This window comes from Cheilinus undulatus, linkage group 22 (genome assembly GCF_018320785.1).
Source record: "Cheilinus undulatus linkage group 22, ASM1832078v1, whole genome shotgun sequence".
Taxonomy (NCBI): Eukaryota; Metazoa; Chordata; class Actinopteri; order Labriformes; family Labridae; genus Cheilinus; species Cheilinus undulatus.
This window is the reverse complement of record NC_054886.1, coordinates 2,226,559-2,239,996: the sequence shown is the minus strand read 5'-3', so window position 1 is coordinate 2,239,996 and position 13,438 is coordinate 2,226,559. Positions and strand designations below refer to the sequence as shown.

General features: G+C 40.3%; 1 protein-coding gene across 1 annotated transcript in view; it reads right to left on the bottom strand.

Moving 5' to 3' along the window:
• Window positions 1-400: 400 nt before the first annotated feature.
• Window positions 401-13,438, bottom strand: part of serpinh2 (serine (or cysteine) peptidase inhibitor, clade H, member 2) — a 50,646-nt gene continuing 37,608 nt past the window's right edge. Inside the window, exon 5 of the mRNA XM_041779827.1 lies at window positions 401-1,932. Coding sequence (XP_041635761.1) covers window positions 1,627-1,932 — 306 coding nt within the window. The 3' untranslated portion in view covers window positions 401-1,626. The remainder of the gene's footprint in view (window positions 1,933-13,438) is intronic.

Below are 13,438 nucleotides of genomic sequence, written 5' to 3'. Positions count from 1 at the left end.
GAACTGAGCCGGACCGCTTGGTGGAAACGACCTGTTTGAATCCTTGCGGCAGCATTTTCAGTGAGCCTGGAACTCGTGTGGCTTTTGGGGTCTTTGATGATTAAATCCACACCAGTAAACCCGATACTGAACGTTGTTTTATCTATTTTAATCCAACTATGACCAGTTATCATCTCTAGCTTGAATGCTGTCATATTGTTTACCCTTTGTGAGGGTCTGTCAGCCAATAGCAGGCTCTTCTGTAATCATGTGATGCTGCCTGAATAGAGCGTAATGAAGAGAGAGAGCCTGTGCTGCAGCCCCCTGTATTATTGTTATTTTAATATTAAGCAGTCAAACTCAATAATCAGCAGAAAAACAACTTTAGGCTCACAGAGATGCTGTACATTATGATTCTATCCGTTGAGTCATGTTCTGAGTCAAATACAGGTCTAAAATAATTTGCTAATCTGCACAGTCAGTCCAGAATGTTCACTTGAAGAATTGCATGTCCTTGAAAATGTTACAACTGATGATCCAACTTTTAGTCTCTAAATATGCTTTCACACAACCTTGAGGCTCAATGTCAGCCAAACTGATTCAGGGCGGTGGGACAAAAACAAAGTATAAAAATAGCCTCCCTTCTTTACCAGCGACAGGGCTGCCAGTAACACAGATATCAGGTGAAACATGTCACTGCAGCTCCAGTGAATCTTACCAAGTATGCATTTAAATGTGTATCTCTAGGTGAGACATCTCTGCTGCTTTAAGAAACAAAATATACAAATGGAAATCAATATCTCCTTAAAAGCTGTAATCATTCTAAATACTAAGATGATACATTTAAGTCGAGCTGTGTCAAACATGTCTGCATCCAGCGGGGTAACGTTACATCGATCCCTGACGGTATTAAGAGATTAAAAGGTTTCCTGTCCTCTCCTTGTTGTTGACAAGCCTTGTGACTCATTACAGCCATTAGCATTGAGCTTGCTCATCAATAAGCACTTGGCTGATCCATCAGTCTTCCTGAGATGGAGCCCAGGGGACCCTGCCATAGGTCCCTGCCAGTTCTGAGAGGAGCTGCCGGGGCACCCTTGATCTGCCGGGTCACCCTGCTCGCACGCACACACGTTAGTGTGCCCTGCTCTTTGCCTGACAGGCAGGATTCAGGTGTCACAGCGAACCTCTCTGCTTCAAATTCTTTGTTGATGCTTCTGTTAAGTGTTGTGTCAGTGTAACCACTTCTGCCTGTCAGCATGTTAGCTTTCGGCAGTGCTCTCTTGTTTGCCAGCCTGCTTTGTGTTGACTTGATCACTGAGACCTTGACTGTGTGGGTGCACATGTGTGCTAAAGAGAAAAGGCACAGTCTCGCCAACTTAGGGGTGTTTTTTTTCTGTCTGTCAGCTCCAGTAATGTCTGGTACAGTATTTCATTTAAGTTAGCTGTGTAGTTGTTGGGATGCGTGTGACTGTGTAAGTGTCGGCTGTGGCAGCGTCAGTGTCAGTCAACGTGAGAGGATGCGGTGTCAGTGTGTGACAGCCAGCCGTAGTCTGATGTGATAGGCTGCCACAGTGAATGACAATGTCTCGACTTAGGAACCAGCGTGTAGTCTTTGAGCGGTAGAGTAGGAACAAAAGTCAGAGGGTGTTATAGTTCATCATGGAGGGCCTCTCCCTCTGCGTGATCCAGAGCCCCCATCAGCAGCAGGGCTCCAGTGGCATTGTCCCTCACAAAGATAACGAAGGGGTGATCCGCGTAAAACGGCTTGGGCTTTTCTACGTGTTCCTCTTCAAGTTCTGTGTCTCCTTTCCCGGCCTGAGCAGCCAGCTCTAGGGAAGCCCACTGCAAGACATCGCCCAAGTAGAGCTTCCCCTTGCTCTCTTCAGAAACCCCGGAGAAATCCGCCAACTTCTGGTCCCAGGCGTCAGTCAGGCCCAAAGCAGACAGCTGCTTCTGAAATGACACACACACACATAGAGCCAGAGTAAGGAGTTGAAAAGTTAAAAGATGTTAAAAATATGACTTAAATTTCAAGTTGGGAGTCTAAAAGGTCAAAATATTATATTAAAAGTAAAAAATAATGAATTTCAATTGTCAATATATGAGAAAACAATTTGAAATGATGAGTTTAAAAGTCAAAATATGGGATTAAAAAGCCAATGAAAGGAGTTGAAAAGGTCAAAATATGACTTAAAAATTAAGAATGTGAATGTAAAAGATAAAAATGTGACATAAAAAGTCCAAATTATGAGTTGAAAAGGTCAAAGTATATCAAAAGTAAAAATAATTCATTTAAGATGTAAAACATATGGGAAAACAATTTGAAATCATGAGTTCAAAAGTCACAATATGGGATTAGAAAGCCAAGATTAGGAGTTAAAAATGTCAAAATATGAGCTTTTATTCAAACTGATGACTGAAAAAATTAAACATATGACTTAAATTTAAAATTGGGAGTCTAAATGGTTAAAATATGGTATAAAAAATAAAAATAATTAATTTAAAATGTCAAAATATGACTTAAATTTTTAATTATGAGTCTAGAAGGCCAAAGTTTGATATAAAAAATAAAAATAATTCATTAAAAATTTCAAAATATGAGAAAAACATTTGAAGTCATGAGTTTAAAAGTAAAAATATGGGATTAAAAAGCTAAAATTAGGAGTGGAAATTGTCAAAAAAATTTGCTGGAATTCAAAATGATGACCTAAAAAAGTAAAAAATATGATTTACATTTAAAATTGGGAGCATAAAACGTCAAAATATGATATTAAAAGTAAAAATAATCTATTTCAGATGTCAAAATATGAGAAAAACATTTAAAATCATGAGTTTAAAACTCAAAATATGGGATTAAAAAGCCAAAATTATGGGTGGAAAACGTCAAACTGTGACTTAAATTTAAAATTGTGAATGTAAAAGATAAAAATGAGATATATGTCAAGTATATAAAATTCATAAAGTGCCTTGAATAATTCCCAATCTTGTAAACATACAGCGAAGAGACATCCTGTGAGGGTAAAAAAACAGCTGCCAGGACACTGATCAATTATGCACGCAGGACGACAAAACAACGAGTGGGAGGGAAAGTGCATTTTAAATTTTCATGATGCTGTGACCTTCAGAAGTGTGGGACATACACTGGCCTTCCCACGTCTGATTAATACGCCCTCCTGAACAGTCAATCAGTAACTTTTCTCCACAAGTTTTCATAGAAATGTTTATTTACTTCATTTCCCCAAAAATACAAGATGGGGAAAAGGCTGACAGTTGCCCTTGTTGTGAGCTGGCAGAACAAAGTGGGCGACAGGCAGAGAGGATTCGGAAGGAGGAAGCAGAGGATGAATAATTTAAGAGCGATGCCCCGTGACCTCAGCACCTCCTTTGTTTTGTCTCTGATATGAATTCCACAGAAAGTCGTCGGCATGACAGGTAGTTTATCCTCCAATGGCAGAGGGCCACTCACAATGACAGGCTTCTCCAGGGGCCAGAGGAGAGCATGTGTGAGTGTGAGTGTGTGACGGCGTGAACTTAGATGAGGCAGAAGGCCGCGGCTGCAGAGAGGGACCAGAGGGTGATATTGTTTCCAGGCATTGTTAAAAGTTGAGCTGATTAATCTCTTTATTGGAAATATCTCTCACCAGCTGACAGGAAAACACAAAATCATTCGGATGAGTTGTCTGCATGAATGGAAATGTTTTCTGAGTGCTGCTTGGCTGACTGGCTTTTTTTTTCTGAAAACCACATTGTTAGAGCTCTGCTGAGTTTACAAAACCACATGCTAATGGACGATTGTTATAATTCATACAGTGTCTGCTTTTCTACTTACAGAGCTGTGCATGAACTAGGACGGGGGTGTCAGACTCAGTCACAGCAGGGGCCGGATTCTGGGTCTAGGTCCAACCTGAGAGCCTGACAGGGTCAACATTTAATCACAAATGTCAACTGCATTTTCACCAGTAATAAAATATGAAAAAACCCAGCACTGATGATGAATCATTTGGAAATTCAAAAAAGGTAAAAATGATAAGTTTAAAGGCTCAATCTGAGATAATAATTCCAGTTTATTAGTTCAAAAGATCAGAAAATGATATTAAAAACAGAAAAATAATGTTTTAAAAGAGAAAATATATGAGATCAAATTTGAAATCATGAGTTTAAAGTCAAAACATGACTTGAAATTTTACATTGTGAGTCTGATAGGTCAAAATACGGATTAAAAAGCCAAAGTTAGGAGTTGAAACTGTCAAAATATGAGCTAGAATTCACAATGATGACTAAAAAATTTTAAAAATATGACACATTTAAAATTGTGAGTCTAAAAGGTAAAAAAAGATATAAAAAAGTAAAAATAATTAATTTAAAATGTCAAAATATGAGCTAGAATTCAAAATAATGACTTAGAAAGTTAAAAAATATGACTTATATTTAAAATTGGGAGTCGAAAAGGTCAGAATATGATATAAAAAGTAAAAATAAGTAATTCAGAATGTCAAAATATGAGAAAAATATTTGAAATCATGAGTTTTAAAGTCACAAAATGGGATAAAAAAGCCCAAGTAAGGAGTTGAAAATTCCAAAATATGAGCTAGAATTCAAAATGATGACTTAAAAAGTTTAAAATATGACTTAAATTTAAAATTGGGACTCTAAAATGTCAAAATATGATATAAAAAGTAAAAATAATTCATTTAAAATGTCAAAATATGAGAAAAAAATTTGAATTTGGCCCCAGGCCTTGAGTTTGACACCTCTGAACGAGGAGGTCAAACTGGATCATGTCAGCTTACATCTTAACATGAAATGAGTTAATGTATGCACAACTGTAGGGATCTGTCATCCCCATCCTTCTGTTTTCATGCTAAGCTCCACACACACACACACACACACACACACACACGCCACCTCCTGCTCTAATGCACTTCTATTGTCCTCATCCATTATTCGTCCTCTCTTCTTTCACCCTCTACCACTACATCACTGTCTTCCTCTGCTGCTCTGCCACTAGCCTGGCATCCCCATTCCTCATCTGCCCCACGTGCCTCTATTTTATCCCATTTCGTCTCTCTTTCTGCCCCTAACTCGCTCTTTTTCCTCCCCGCCTCATCCTTTATGTCTTTGACAGGCCAGCTCGCCCCCTGTACACAGCGCTCTCTCAACTTCTCAATCTCCATCGGCGATCGTTTCGAGCTTTTTTGCTCCTTATCTAACAAGAAAACAGAAACAGGCTTAGGTGGCAGATTCCTGGAATGGTTGAAGACAAATGTGCATGTGAGGAAAAGCAGCTGTTTGTCTATCCTCCCTCTCTTCTATTCTCTGAGGACCTAATTCACTTGTCCTGGTGCAGGTGGGGTCTATGAGGCATATAAATAGTCCCAGCCAACCCCACATGACCCACCTTCCCACTCTGACTCTCTCACTCCGCTTGTCAAGGATAAAGCACCTGGTTAATTTTTATTATTTGATGCTAAAACATGTTTAAAATTTAAAGACCCTGTGGTTACAAGCTGGGAAAGAGGCCATGTGTGTCAGAGGAGTCTACAGGGGCCTTTTGCTCCACAGAGGTGTTGCACTGCATTACATGGGGAGAAAAAAACCTCTGGGAGGTGCTCTTTGGCTGCCCTTTCTCTCTGTAGCACCACATGAATCTTGGATGGAACAGCACTGGGTGGACTGCAGATGCCTCGCACACAACACCAGCAGGCTATTTGTCTGCAAGTGAGAGCCACAGGCATTGTCAGCTGGTGGTTTTCTCTCTCTGTGCAGGGCTCACTTGGCCCACAGCAGAGCTTTCTACCAGGCCTGAGGTAGCATGGCATGAACCCTCAGGCGTCCAGCACTCAGCATCACATTATTTCAGCTCAATGGCTGAGCCCACTAAGTAGCTTGTTGGGAGTACCTATGGGGGTTTTACAGGGGGGGCTGTGGCAGTCAGGACGTGTTACAGCTCAATGTGTGGGGAGTCAGAGTGGCTGATGCTAAAATATGGAGCAGATTCAACAAAGTCTGTGTGCTGACACTGGACTCAACAGTTCAGGACTGGTTCATCCCCTCTGTTACAGTATTCTGCAGTATTTTACTGGGGCCACGACTCATGAAGACCTCCTTATAGCGGCAGCTAGAAAACACTTTAGATCAGTGATCAGTAAAAAAAATTCTAATTTTTGTCAGTATATTTCCATCGCCCTTGGTCGTAATTTTTTGCTACTTTTATTCAGTTTTACTGCTTTTAGCCCATTTTTGCCACTTCTTTTTGGCACTTTTATCCTGCTTTTTGCAGTTTTTTGCCCCTTTTTTCACCTTTTTTTTTTACTTTTTGCTTATTTAGGCTGCCTTTTGCAATTGCCACTCAATTCCCATTCTGCCACTCTTTGATACTTTTCGCCAATTTTTCTACCTTTTTGCCTCGTTTTTGTCCATTTTAGTCACGTTTCACTCATTTTTGCCGCAATTTTGCCACTTTAGGTGCATTTTTGCCACCTGAACACCCCCCCCCCCCCCTTTTTTTTTTTTTTACCACATCTCACCAATTTTTGCCACTTTTGGACCATTTTTGCCACTTTCTGCCCTTTTCATCCACTTTTTCTCCCAATTTTTGCCACTTTTCTCACAGTGTTTGCTACTTTTAGCCCATTTTTGCTACTTCTTTTGGTCACTTTTTACCCATCTTTGACACTTTAATTGTTTTTTGTAATTTTTTGCCCCTTTTGGTAATTTTTGCCACTTCTTGCCCATTTAAGCTGCCTTTTCCAGTTAAATGTCACTAAATCCCCGTTTTCCCACCTTTTTTTGGATTTTTACCCATTTGAGACACTTTTCACTCATTTTTTTGCTACTTTTGGACCATTTTTGCTACTCGTAGCTCATGTTTTGCAGCTTCTCACCCATTTTTGCTACTTTCTGACCTTCTTTTTGCCACTTTTCTCCCAGTGTTTGCCACTTTTTCACCAACTTTGCCACCTTTAACTTATTCTCATTGCCACTTCTCACCACTTAGATTGTGGCTCTTGCAAAGGTTTTCTTTTGTTTGTTTGTTTGAGCAGGGTTGAGCAACACTACTTTAGAGTTTCATTTCTTCAGCATCAGCTCCAGCTGACCCAGACTAAACAAGCCTGACCCACCTGCACCAACAAACCCAGGACAGCATTTTTCATGGTACACTAACCCTACTATATGGCACTGGTTATGGTAATTCAACTCAGGGCTGTGCAGTCCTTCCATGAGTGTTTGTATTCAAGAGCAGAACAGAGGAAACTTCATTTCTCTCTTCTGTTCTTCCCCATGATTATTTAACAGGCTTCATTTGCCTTTATAGAAAGGATAGAACAGACAGTGGAGTTGAAAACAGGGTTTAAATGCTGTGAGACGGCCTGTGGTTAATGGTTAGGGTGGTACTATAGCCACTGAACATGAAATTTAACCTCTGAGTTAGATCAGCGCTCCACTTTACACTGTCACAGGTTTATACTTCTCTGCAGGGCATTCTGAAGGTATTTAGATGCAGTCTAAAAAATCTGCACTCAGTACCCCATCATGACAAAAAGGAAACAGAATGTTTGAAACTTTTGCAAATTTTGTTAAAAACAGAAAACTGAAATTAAGTTAATAAGTATTAATGCGCTTTGCAAAAACACTTGTTGAGGTTTCTGCCTGGCCAGGCAGGCTTTCAGGCGTTCTGCACTGAGGAGTCACTCTGCCCTAAGCCCAGATCAGTGGAGGGCTGCAGTGATGGTGTCCTTCTGGAACTTTGTCCTGTCTCCACACAGGATCTCTGGAGCTCAGTCACCATCAGGTTCTTGGTCTCATCTATTACTACAACCCCTATCCTCTGTGTTTTCAGTCTCGCCTGGTGACCAGCTCTTAGAAGAGTCCTGGTTTTGCCAAACTTCTTCCAGTTGAGAATTCTGGCAGCTGCTGAGCTCTTGGGAGCCTTCAGTGCAACAGAACTTTTTGCAGCCTTCCCCAGATCTGTGGCTGTCAACAATCCTGTCTCTGAGCTCGTGGTGTGGTTTCTGCTCTGATATCAGAGTCAGCTGTGAGGCCTTCTCTAGAGAGGTGTTTGCTTTTCAAAACCATGTCCAATCAGGACAGGTGGACTCCAATGAAGGTGCAGAAACAGCTCAGCAAAGATCAGGAGAAATGGGTGGGACCTCGTCTACATTTATTGTGTTGTTGGAAAGGCTCTGAATACTTTTGTTTATGTGATACTTCTTTTATTTTTTAAGTTTTAAAGATCAAAAAAATAATCTGTTTTGACTTTGTCATGAAGGTGTAATGAGTGTAGATTAATGACAGAATTGTATTTTATTTTTCTGTAGCATCAGGCTGCAACGTAACAAAATGAAAAAAGTGAAGGGGGTCTGAATACTTTAATCCACCTAATTCCTAGCCCCTGTGATACTTTGTGTGAAATGTGGGTGTAATTTCTGGTACTTTCTGTCTTGACAGGACTTTGCAAATAGACAAGCTGCTTAACGTGATTATTAGAGCAAATTGGAGATTAAAAATATGTAAACTTCATCTGTTACACCTCAAACAGGACTGTATTATTATTTCCCCTCCCTCTACTAGAGAGGACAGAGTGAAGAAGTCACCCTAGATAACCTAAACAAGCATATTTAATCAGTATAGTCATAAACCATCATGTTTTGTTAAAGGAATTTGGACATCACCTTCAGATAAGATTTATTCAAAGCTTTAACATTTCTCTATTTAGTTAGTAGGGTTGCTATAATTCTTATTTCTCCTACTAATCCCTCTTAAAATGTGGGAATTATGTTGATAATACTATCATGACTCAAGTTGTCAACTCTTCGGTTTGTCTAATCTAAAATTCTGTATTAAGAGTTAATGACAAATGAATAGTGGATGCACAGTGGTGCAGAGGTTAGCGCTGTTGCCTCACAGCAAGAAGGTTCCTGGTTCGCTGCCTGGTCAGGACCTTTATGTGCAGAGTTTGCATGTTCTCCCTGTGCATGTGAGGGTTCTCTCTCGGTACTCCGGGTTCCTCCGACCACTAAAGACATGCTCATTTGGTTAACTGGTGACTCTAAATTGCCCGTAGGTGTGAGTGTGCCTGGTTGTCTGTCTCTGTATATCAGCCCTGCGATTGATTGGCGACCAGTCCAGGGTGAACCCCGCCTCTCGCCCAGTGACAGCTGGGATAGGCTCCAACCCCCCGCAGTCCCCTAACTGAATAAGTGGTATAGAAGATGGATGAATGGATGAATATTGAAAAAAATCACATCCCTGATTTATTTAGACAATGAACAGCATGCTTAAAACACTGCTACTGAAGACATACTGAGTATTTATCTTTGCCACGTTATTAGTACCATGACTGGAGCAACAGGCATTACAGAAAATAATTATTAATTATTATTATAATAATAATTAAAGCAACATGGCTGCAGCTACACTGTGAAGGAGGAGATCCCCCTGTCACAGGACAGCATTTGCTCCTTATCTTTGGTTCATTATTATCACGATTTTATCTGAAGGATATTCGGTCCATATTGTCTTCCTCTTCATGCAACAGGGACAAGTTATCCATAATCCAATCCATGGTGGTGTTTTTATCCCTGTAGAAGCCCACAGACCCACACAGCTGATCAGAGGATATCAGTGCGCGGTGGAAGGAGACAAAATGCCAAAAGCTGCATCGTAAATTAGTGCCTGACACAGAGGGATTTTTGGGAGAAATTAAGTGCTTTGTACATTTTTGACACAGCGTACAGGTGAGCCAACATATTTTCTTGGCCCATTGTTATGTAAAGCTCGTTAAACTATGCGGATAAAACGATCCCATCCACCGCCACTCTGAGCTCTCTGAGCTCATAATAACCACAGGATCAACTTTCACAGAAATCACTGGAGGCTAATGCCACTACTATAGCCAAGCACCTCATACCACCCAACTACAAATATCCTGAAATATCCCTTTAATCATTTTTACAATCAATCTCAATAGCTAACATAAAGAAAACATTTGCTAATTTTGCAGACACAATGAGAGTATTTCATGATTATTTTTAGCTGAATGCACTGATTTACTCTTTCTGAATACAAACTTTAAAAAATCCAATACTTAAGTCTACTTTAATCACATTAAAGGTGTCATTTCATGCATCAAAGGGCTGAATTTAACATTTTTACAGCAATTTGGGGGGATTTCAAAATATCACTATATAGCCTAATATAGCCTCAACCCTGCTCAACCACTGAGCCAGATTATTGAAAACTACCTTTGCAAGAGCCACGATCTAAAGGGTTGAAAACGGGTTAAAATGGCAATAAAATTAAGTTAAAGTGGCAAAAATGGTCACAAAGCAGCAAAGAATTGGAAAAAAATTGGTGAAAAGGGGCAAAATAGGCATAAAAGGCAAACACTGTGCAAAAAAAAAAAGCAGCAGACAGCAGCAAATATGGTAGCATTTACATTGGGGTTGCAGGGTAGGCTAAGAGCAGCCCCACACAAACCTGTCGTACTGAGCATCTTTCTCTCGGGTGCCGCTCCCTCGCCAGCAGAATGGACGATGTGAGGCTGCAGATTTCTAACCACCGCTTGGACCACTGTGTTTGCTGCTACAGAGGACACTGCCAAACGTAATTTCATGTCATGTTTTTACAATGCAGTGACAGTAAACGACTGATCTAAAAGGTGGAATTCAATGACAAAAGGCAGCTTAAACAGACAAGAAGTGGCAAAAGATGGCAAAATAGGGAAAAAAACTGCAACAATGCAAACAGCAAAAGGCTGGATAAAAGGCAAAAACAGCTGAAAAAGGGCAAAAACGGTTTAAAAATTGCAAAAATGAGCTTAAAAAAGCTGTAAAAACAAATTAAAAGAGCAAAAAAGGGGGAAAATGCAAATAAGTGCAATGGAAACATACAGACAAAAAAACTAAAGGTTGACAATTAAAGCGAAAGAGTGGGATACAAACTAACCAATGTAACTTGCAATGGATAAGTCCTGAGGTCAAAGTTGACCTTTTAAAGGTGTTTTGGGAGGAAAAAATATCTCAAATGAAGACATAGAAGGGCCACAAATCATCACAAGAGAGCCACATGTGGCTCCAGAGCCAGGCGTTGAGTGTCACTGGTCTAATGTAAGTGTAATATTCTTAGTTTTACGCCACATTACCCATCTCTAATTCAAACCCATGAGAAGTCGTCCTCTCAGCTCTTATTTGGACAAGAGTACAAGGCAATGACTGCTCCATCAGTGTCTTCTGAGGGATGATTCTGGAAGAAAAGCTCAGTTAATACGCAGAACCTCATTTTAATAATCAGCTGCTGAAGCCTCAGTGTTGTCAGTCTCTGATCACTCTTGCCCTCATGGTCGGCCCGCCAAGCTCCTGGATTATGGGATTGATCGGTCGGGCCACGGTGCTTTTGTAAGGGTTAATGCCCAACACTGGAGCAGCTAGGAGCAGCTAGGTGAGCAGCAGAAGATGCTGATATCCTGGTTAGGAGCCTGGCACTGCCACAGCCTTGCCAAGCCTAACTGCTGCTTTACTGTGCAGACCTCTGGTCCAATCCATCAATGCTTTAACCTCCTGAGACCTGAGCCTTTGTTTGGAGACCGTCTCTAGTTTCTCCCACTTATTTGGGATGAATAAGGTCTGATGAGTTAAAACATCAGTCTTTTCATTAAACAGGAATTTCTCAGAAATGTTCCTATCCAAAACTCAAACAATTCCATAATTAAAAAAACTATAACATATTTTTAAAGTATCCCATAAAAAGTACCCAAATATTTCTTTAGATAGTCCTCAAATCTTTCAGTGAAACTTCTTGATAAAACCTAAAAATTCCAATACAAATTTCCCCAAAAATGCCCTGTAAATTCCTGAAAAATTGCAAGCAAATTTCCCAAATATTAAAGCAAATTCCCCCTATTTTTCTTGACCAATTCGATACATTTCTCCAAAAAAAAAAAAAAAAGAAACATCCCAATCCCTCCCTAAAATTTTTCAAGAAAAATCCTAAAAATTTCAAATGACAATCCTAACACCAAATTCCCAATCCATTTAAAAAAAATGGTAATAAATTCTTCATATTCCCTTGAAAATGTAAAAAATGTAAATAAATTCAAAGCAATGAAACTCTCTAAAATATACAAACATATCCTCTAAATTTACATAAAACTACTTTGATTACTTCCAAGAAAATTCCTTAAAATATCCAAACAGCAAATTATCCCAGCATTTCAAGGAAATACCTTAAACTTGAGTGGACATTTTGGGCAATTATTATATCAGTTTAATACCAAAAATGACTGCTATAATGTAGGAAAGCCAAATTGTGATGTCCTCATATGTGAATGAAGGGTCTTAGGAGGTTAACAGAGAACAGCTGAAGATCACAAGAGCCCTAGGGGACCACATCCACTTCTCCCCCAGAGTTTACTTCTCCTTCTCCTTCAACTTTCCAAACACACTGGCCAAATGATTCATTTAAGCTGCTGCCACATTTAACAACGACAGACATGTTCTGCTTAATTCAATACTGCCCTTAACATCCTGCGTGGGAGGTTTCAAGTATGCAGTATGCGGCGCTGGCATCATCACAGCTCCATTTCATGGACACATATGATGCAGGCTTTTAAAGAGAAAAACATCTCTTTTTGTCCGTCAGCTCTCTCGAGGCTTCAAAGCCTCTCCTCTCTTTATTGAGTTCCATCAGTAATAGCACCATTGGTGTCTTATTTACATGAGCTTTTAGCTCTTTTGTGCTCAGATACTCACATGTACACAGGAGCCGCTTTTTATTCCACAAGGCAATTTGACCAAAAATTAAAAAGGAAAAGGGAGCCTCAGAATTAGTTAGACATTTAACTAATGGCCATGAAACAGGCTGGATTTTTTCAAAGGATGCAGAGCGGTGCACGTGTTAAAACAGCTGTCCCTCTGCACTGTATACTGTGGAGTGTGCTCTTGTAAATATTTGATGGCCTTTTGACCTCATTAGCTATGATTGAGTGAGCTCTCTGCTGCACACTCATATGTCTTAGTCACTGACTGCAGATAGAGGCAGAAGCCGGAGCCTAAGCCCAGCCATTAGTGTGTGCAGCGTGTGGCCTGGTCAGCGCTGGATCAGAGGCAGAGGGGAGAGCGATGAGGGTGGTTTACTCGGTGACCTCTGGGCCAGGCTTGTTAAGAGGGTTCACTGTCTTCAGCTACAGACTCCCAACACAGTCTGCCCTTCAACAAGAGAGAACACAGCAAATAGGGAGACAGAAAGAAAGACTTCTATAGCTAAATATAGTTCTCTGTGACTCTCCACCTTGTCCCCAAGCAATCATTGACCCCCCTCGTGCTCCTCCACCTCTCCTGCTCACTTTCCTGCAGAATGTCACCCGTATTTAGGTCAGCAGAGCCGATGTGCGTTTGCTGAGTGATGGCGTCACATGTGAGACCTACAAAAAGGAATTAGATCTCTGGGATTTAAATGGCAA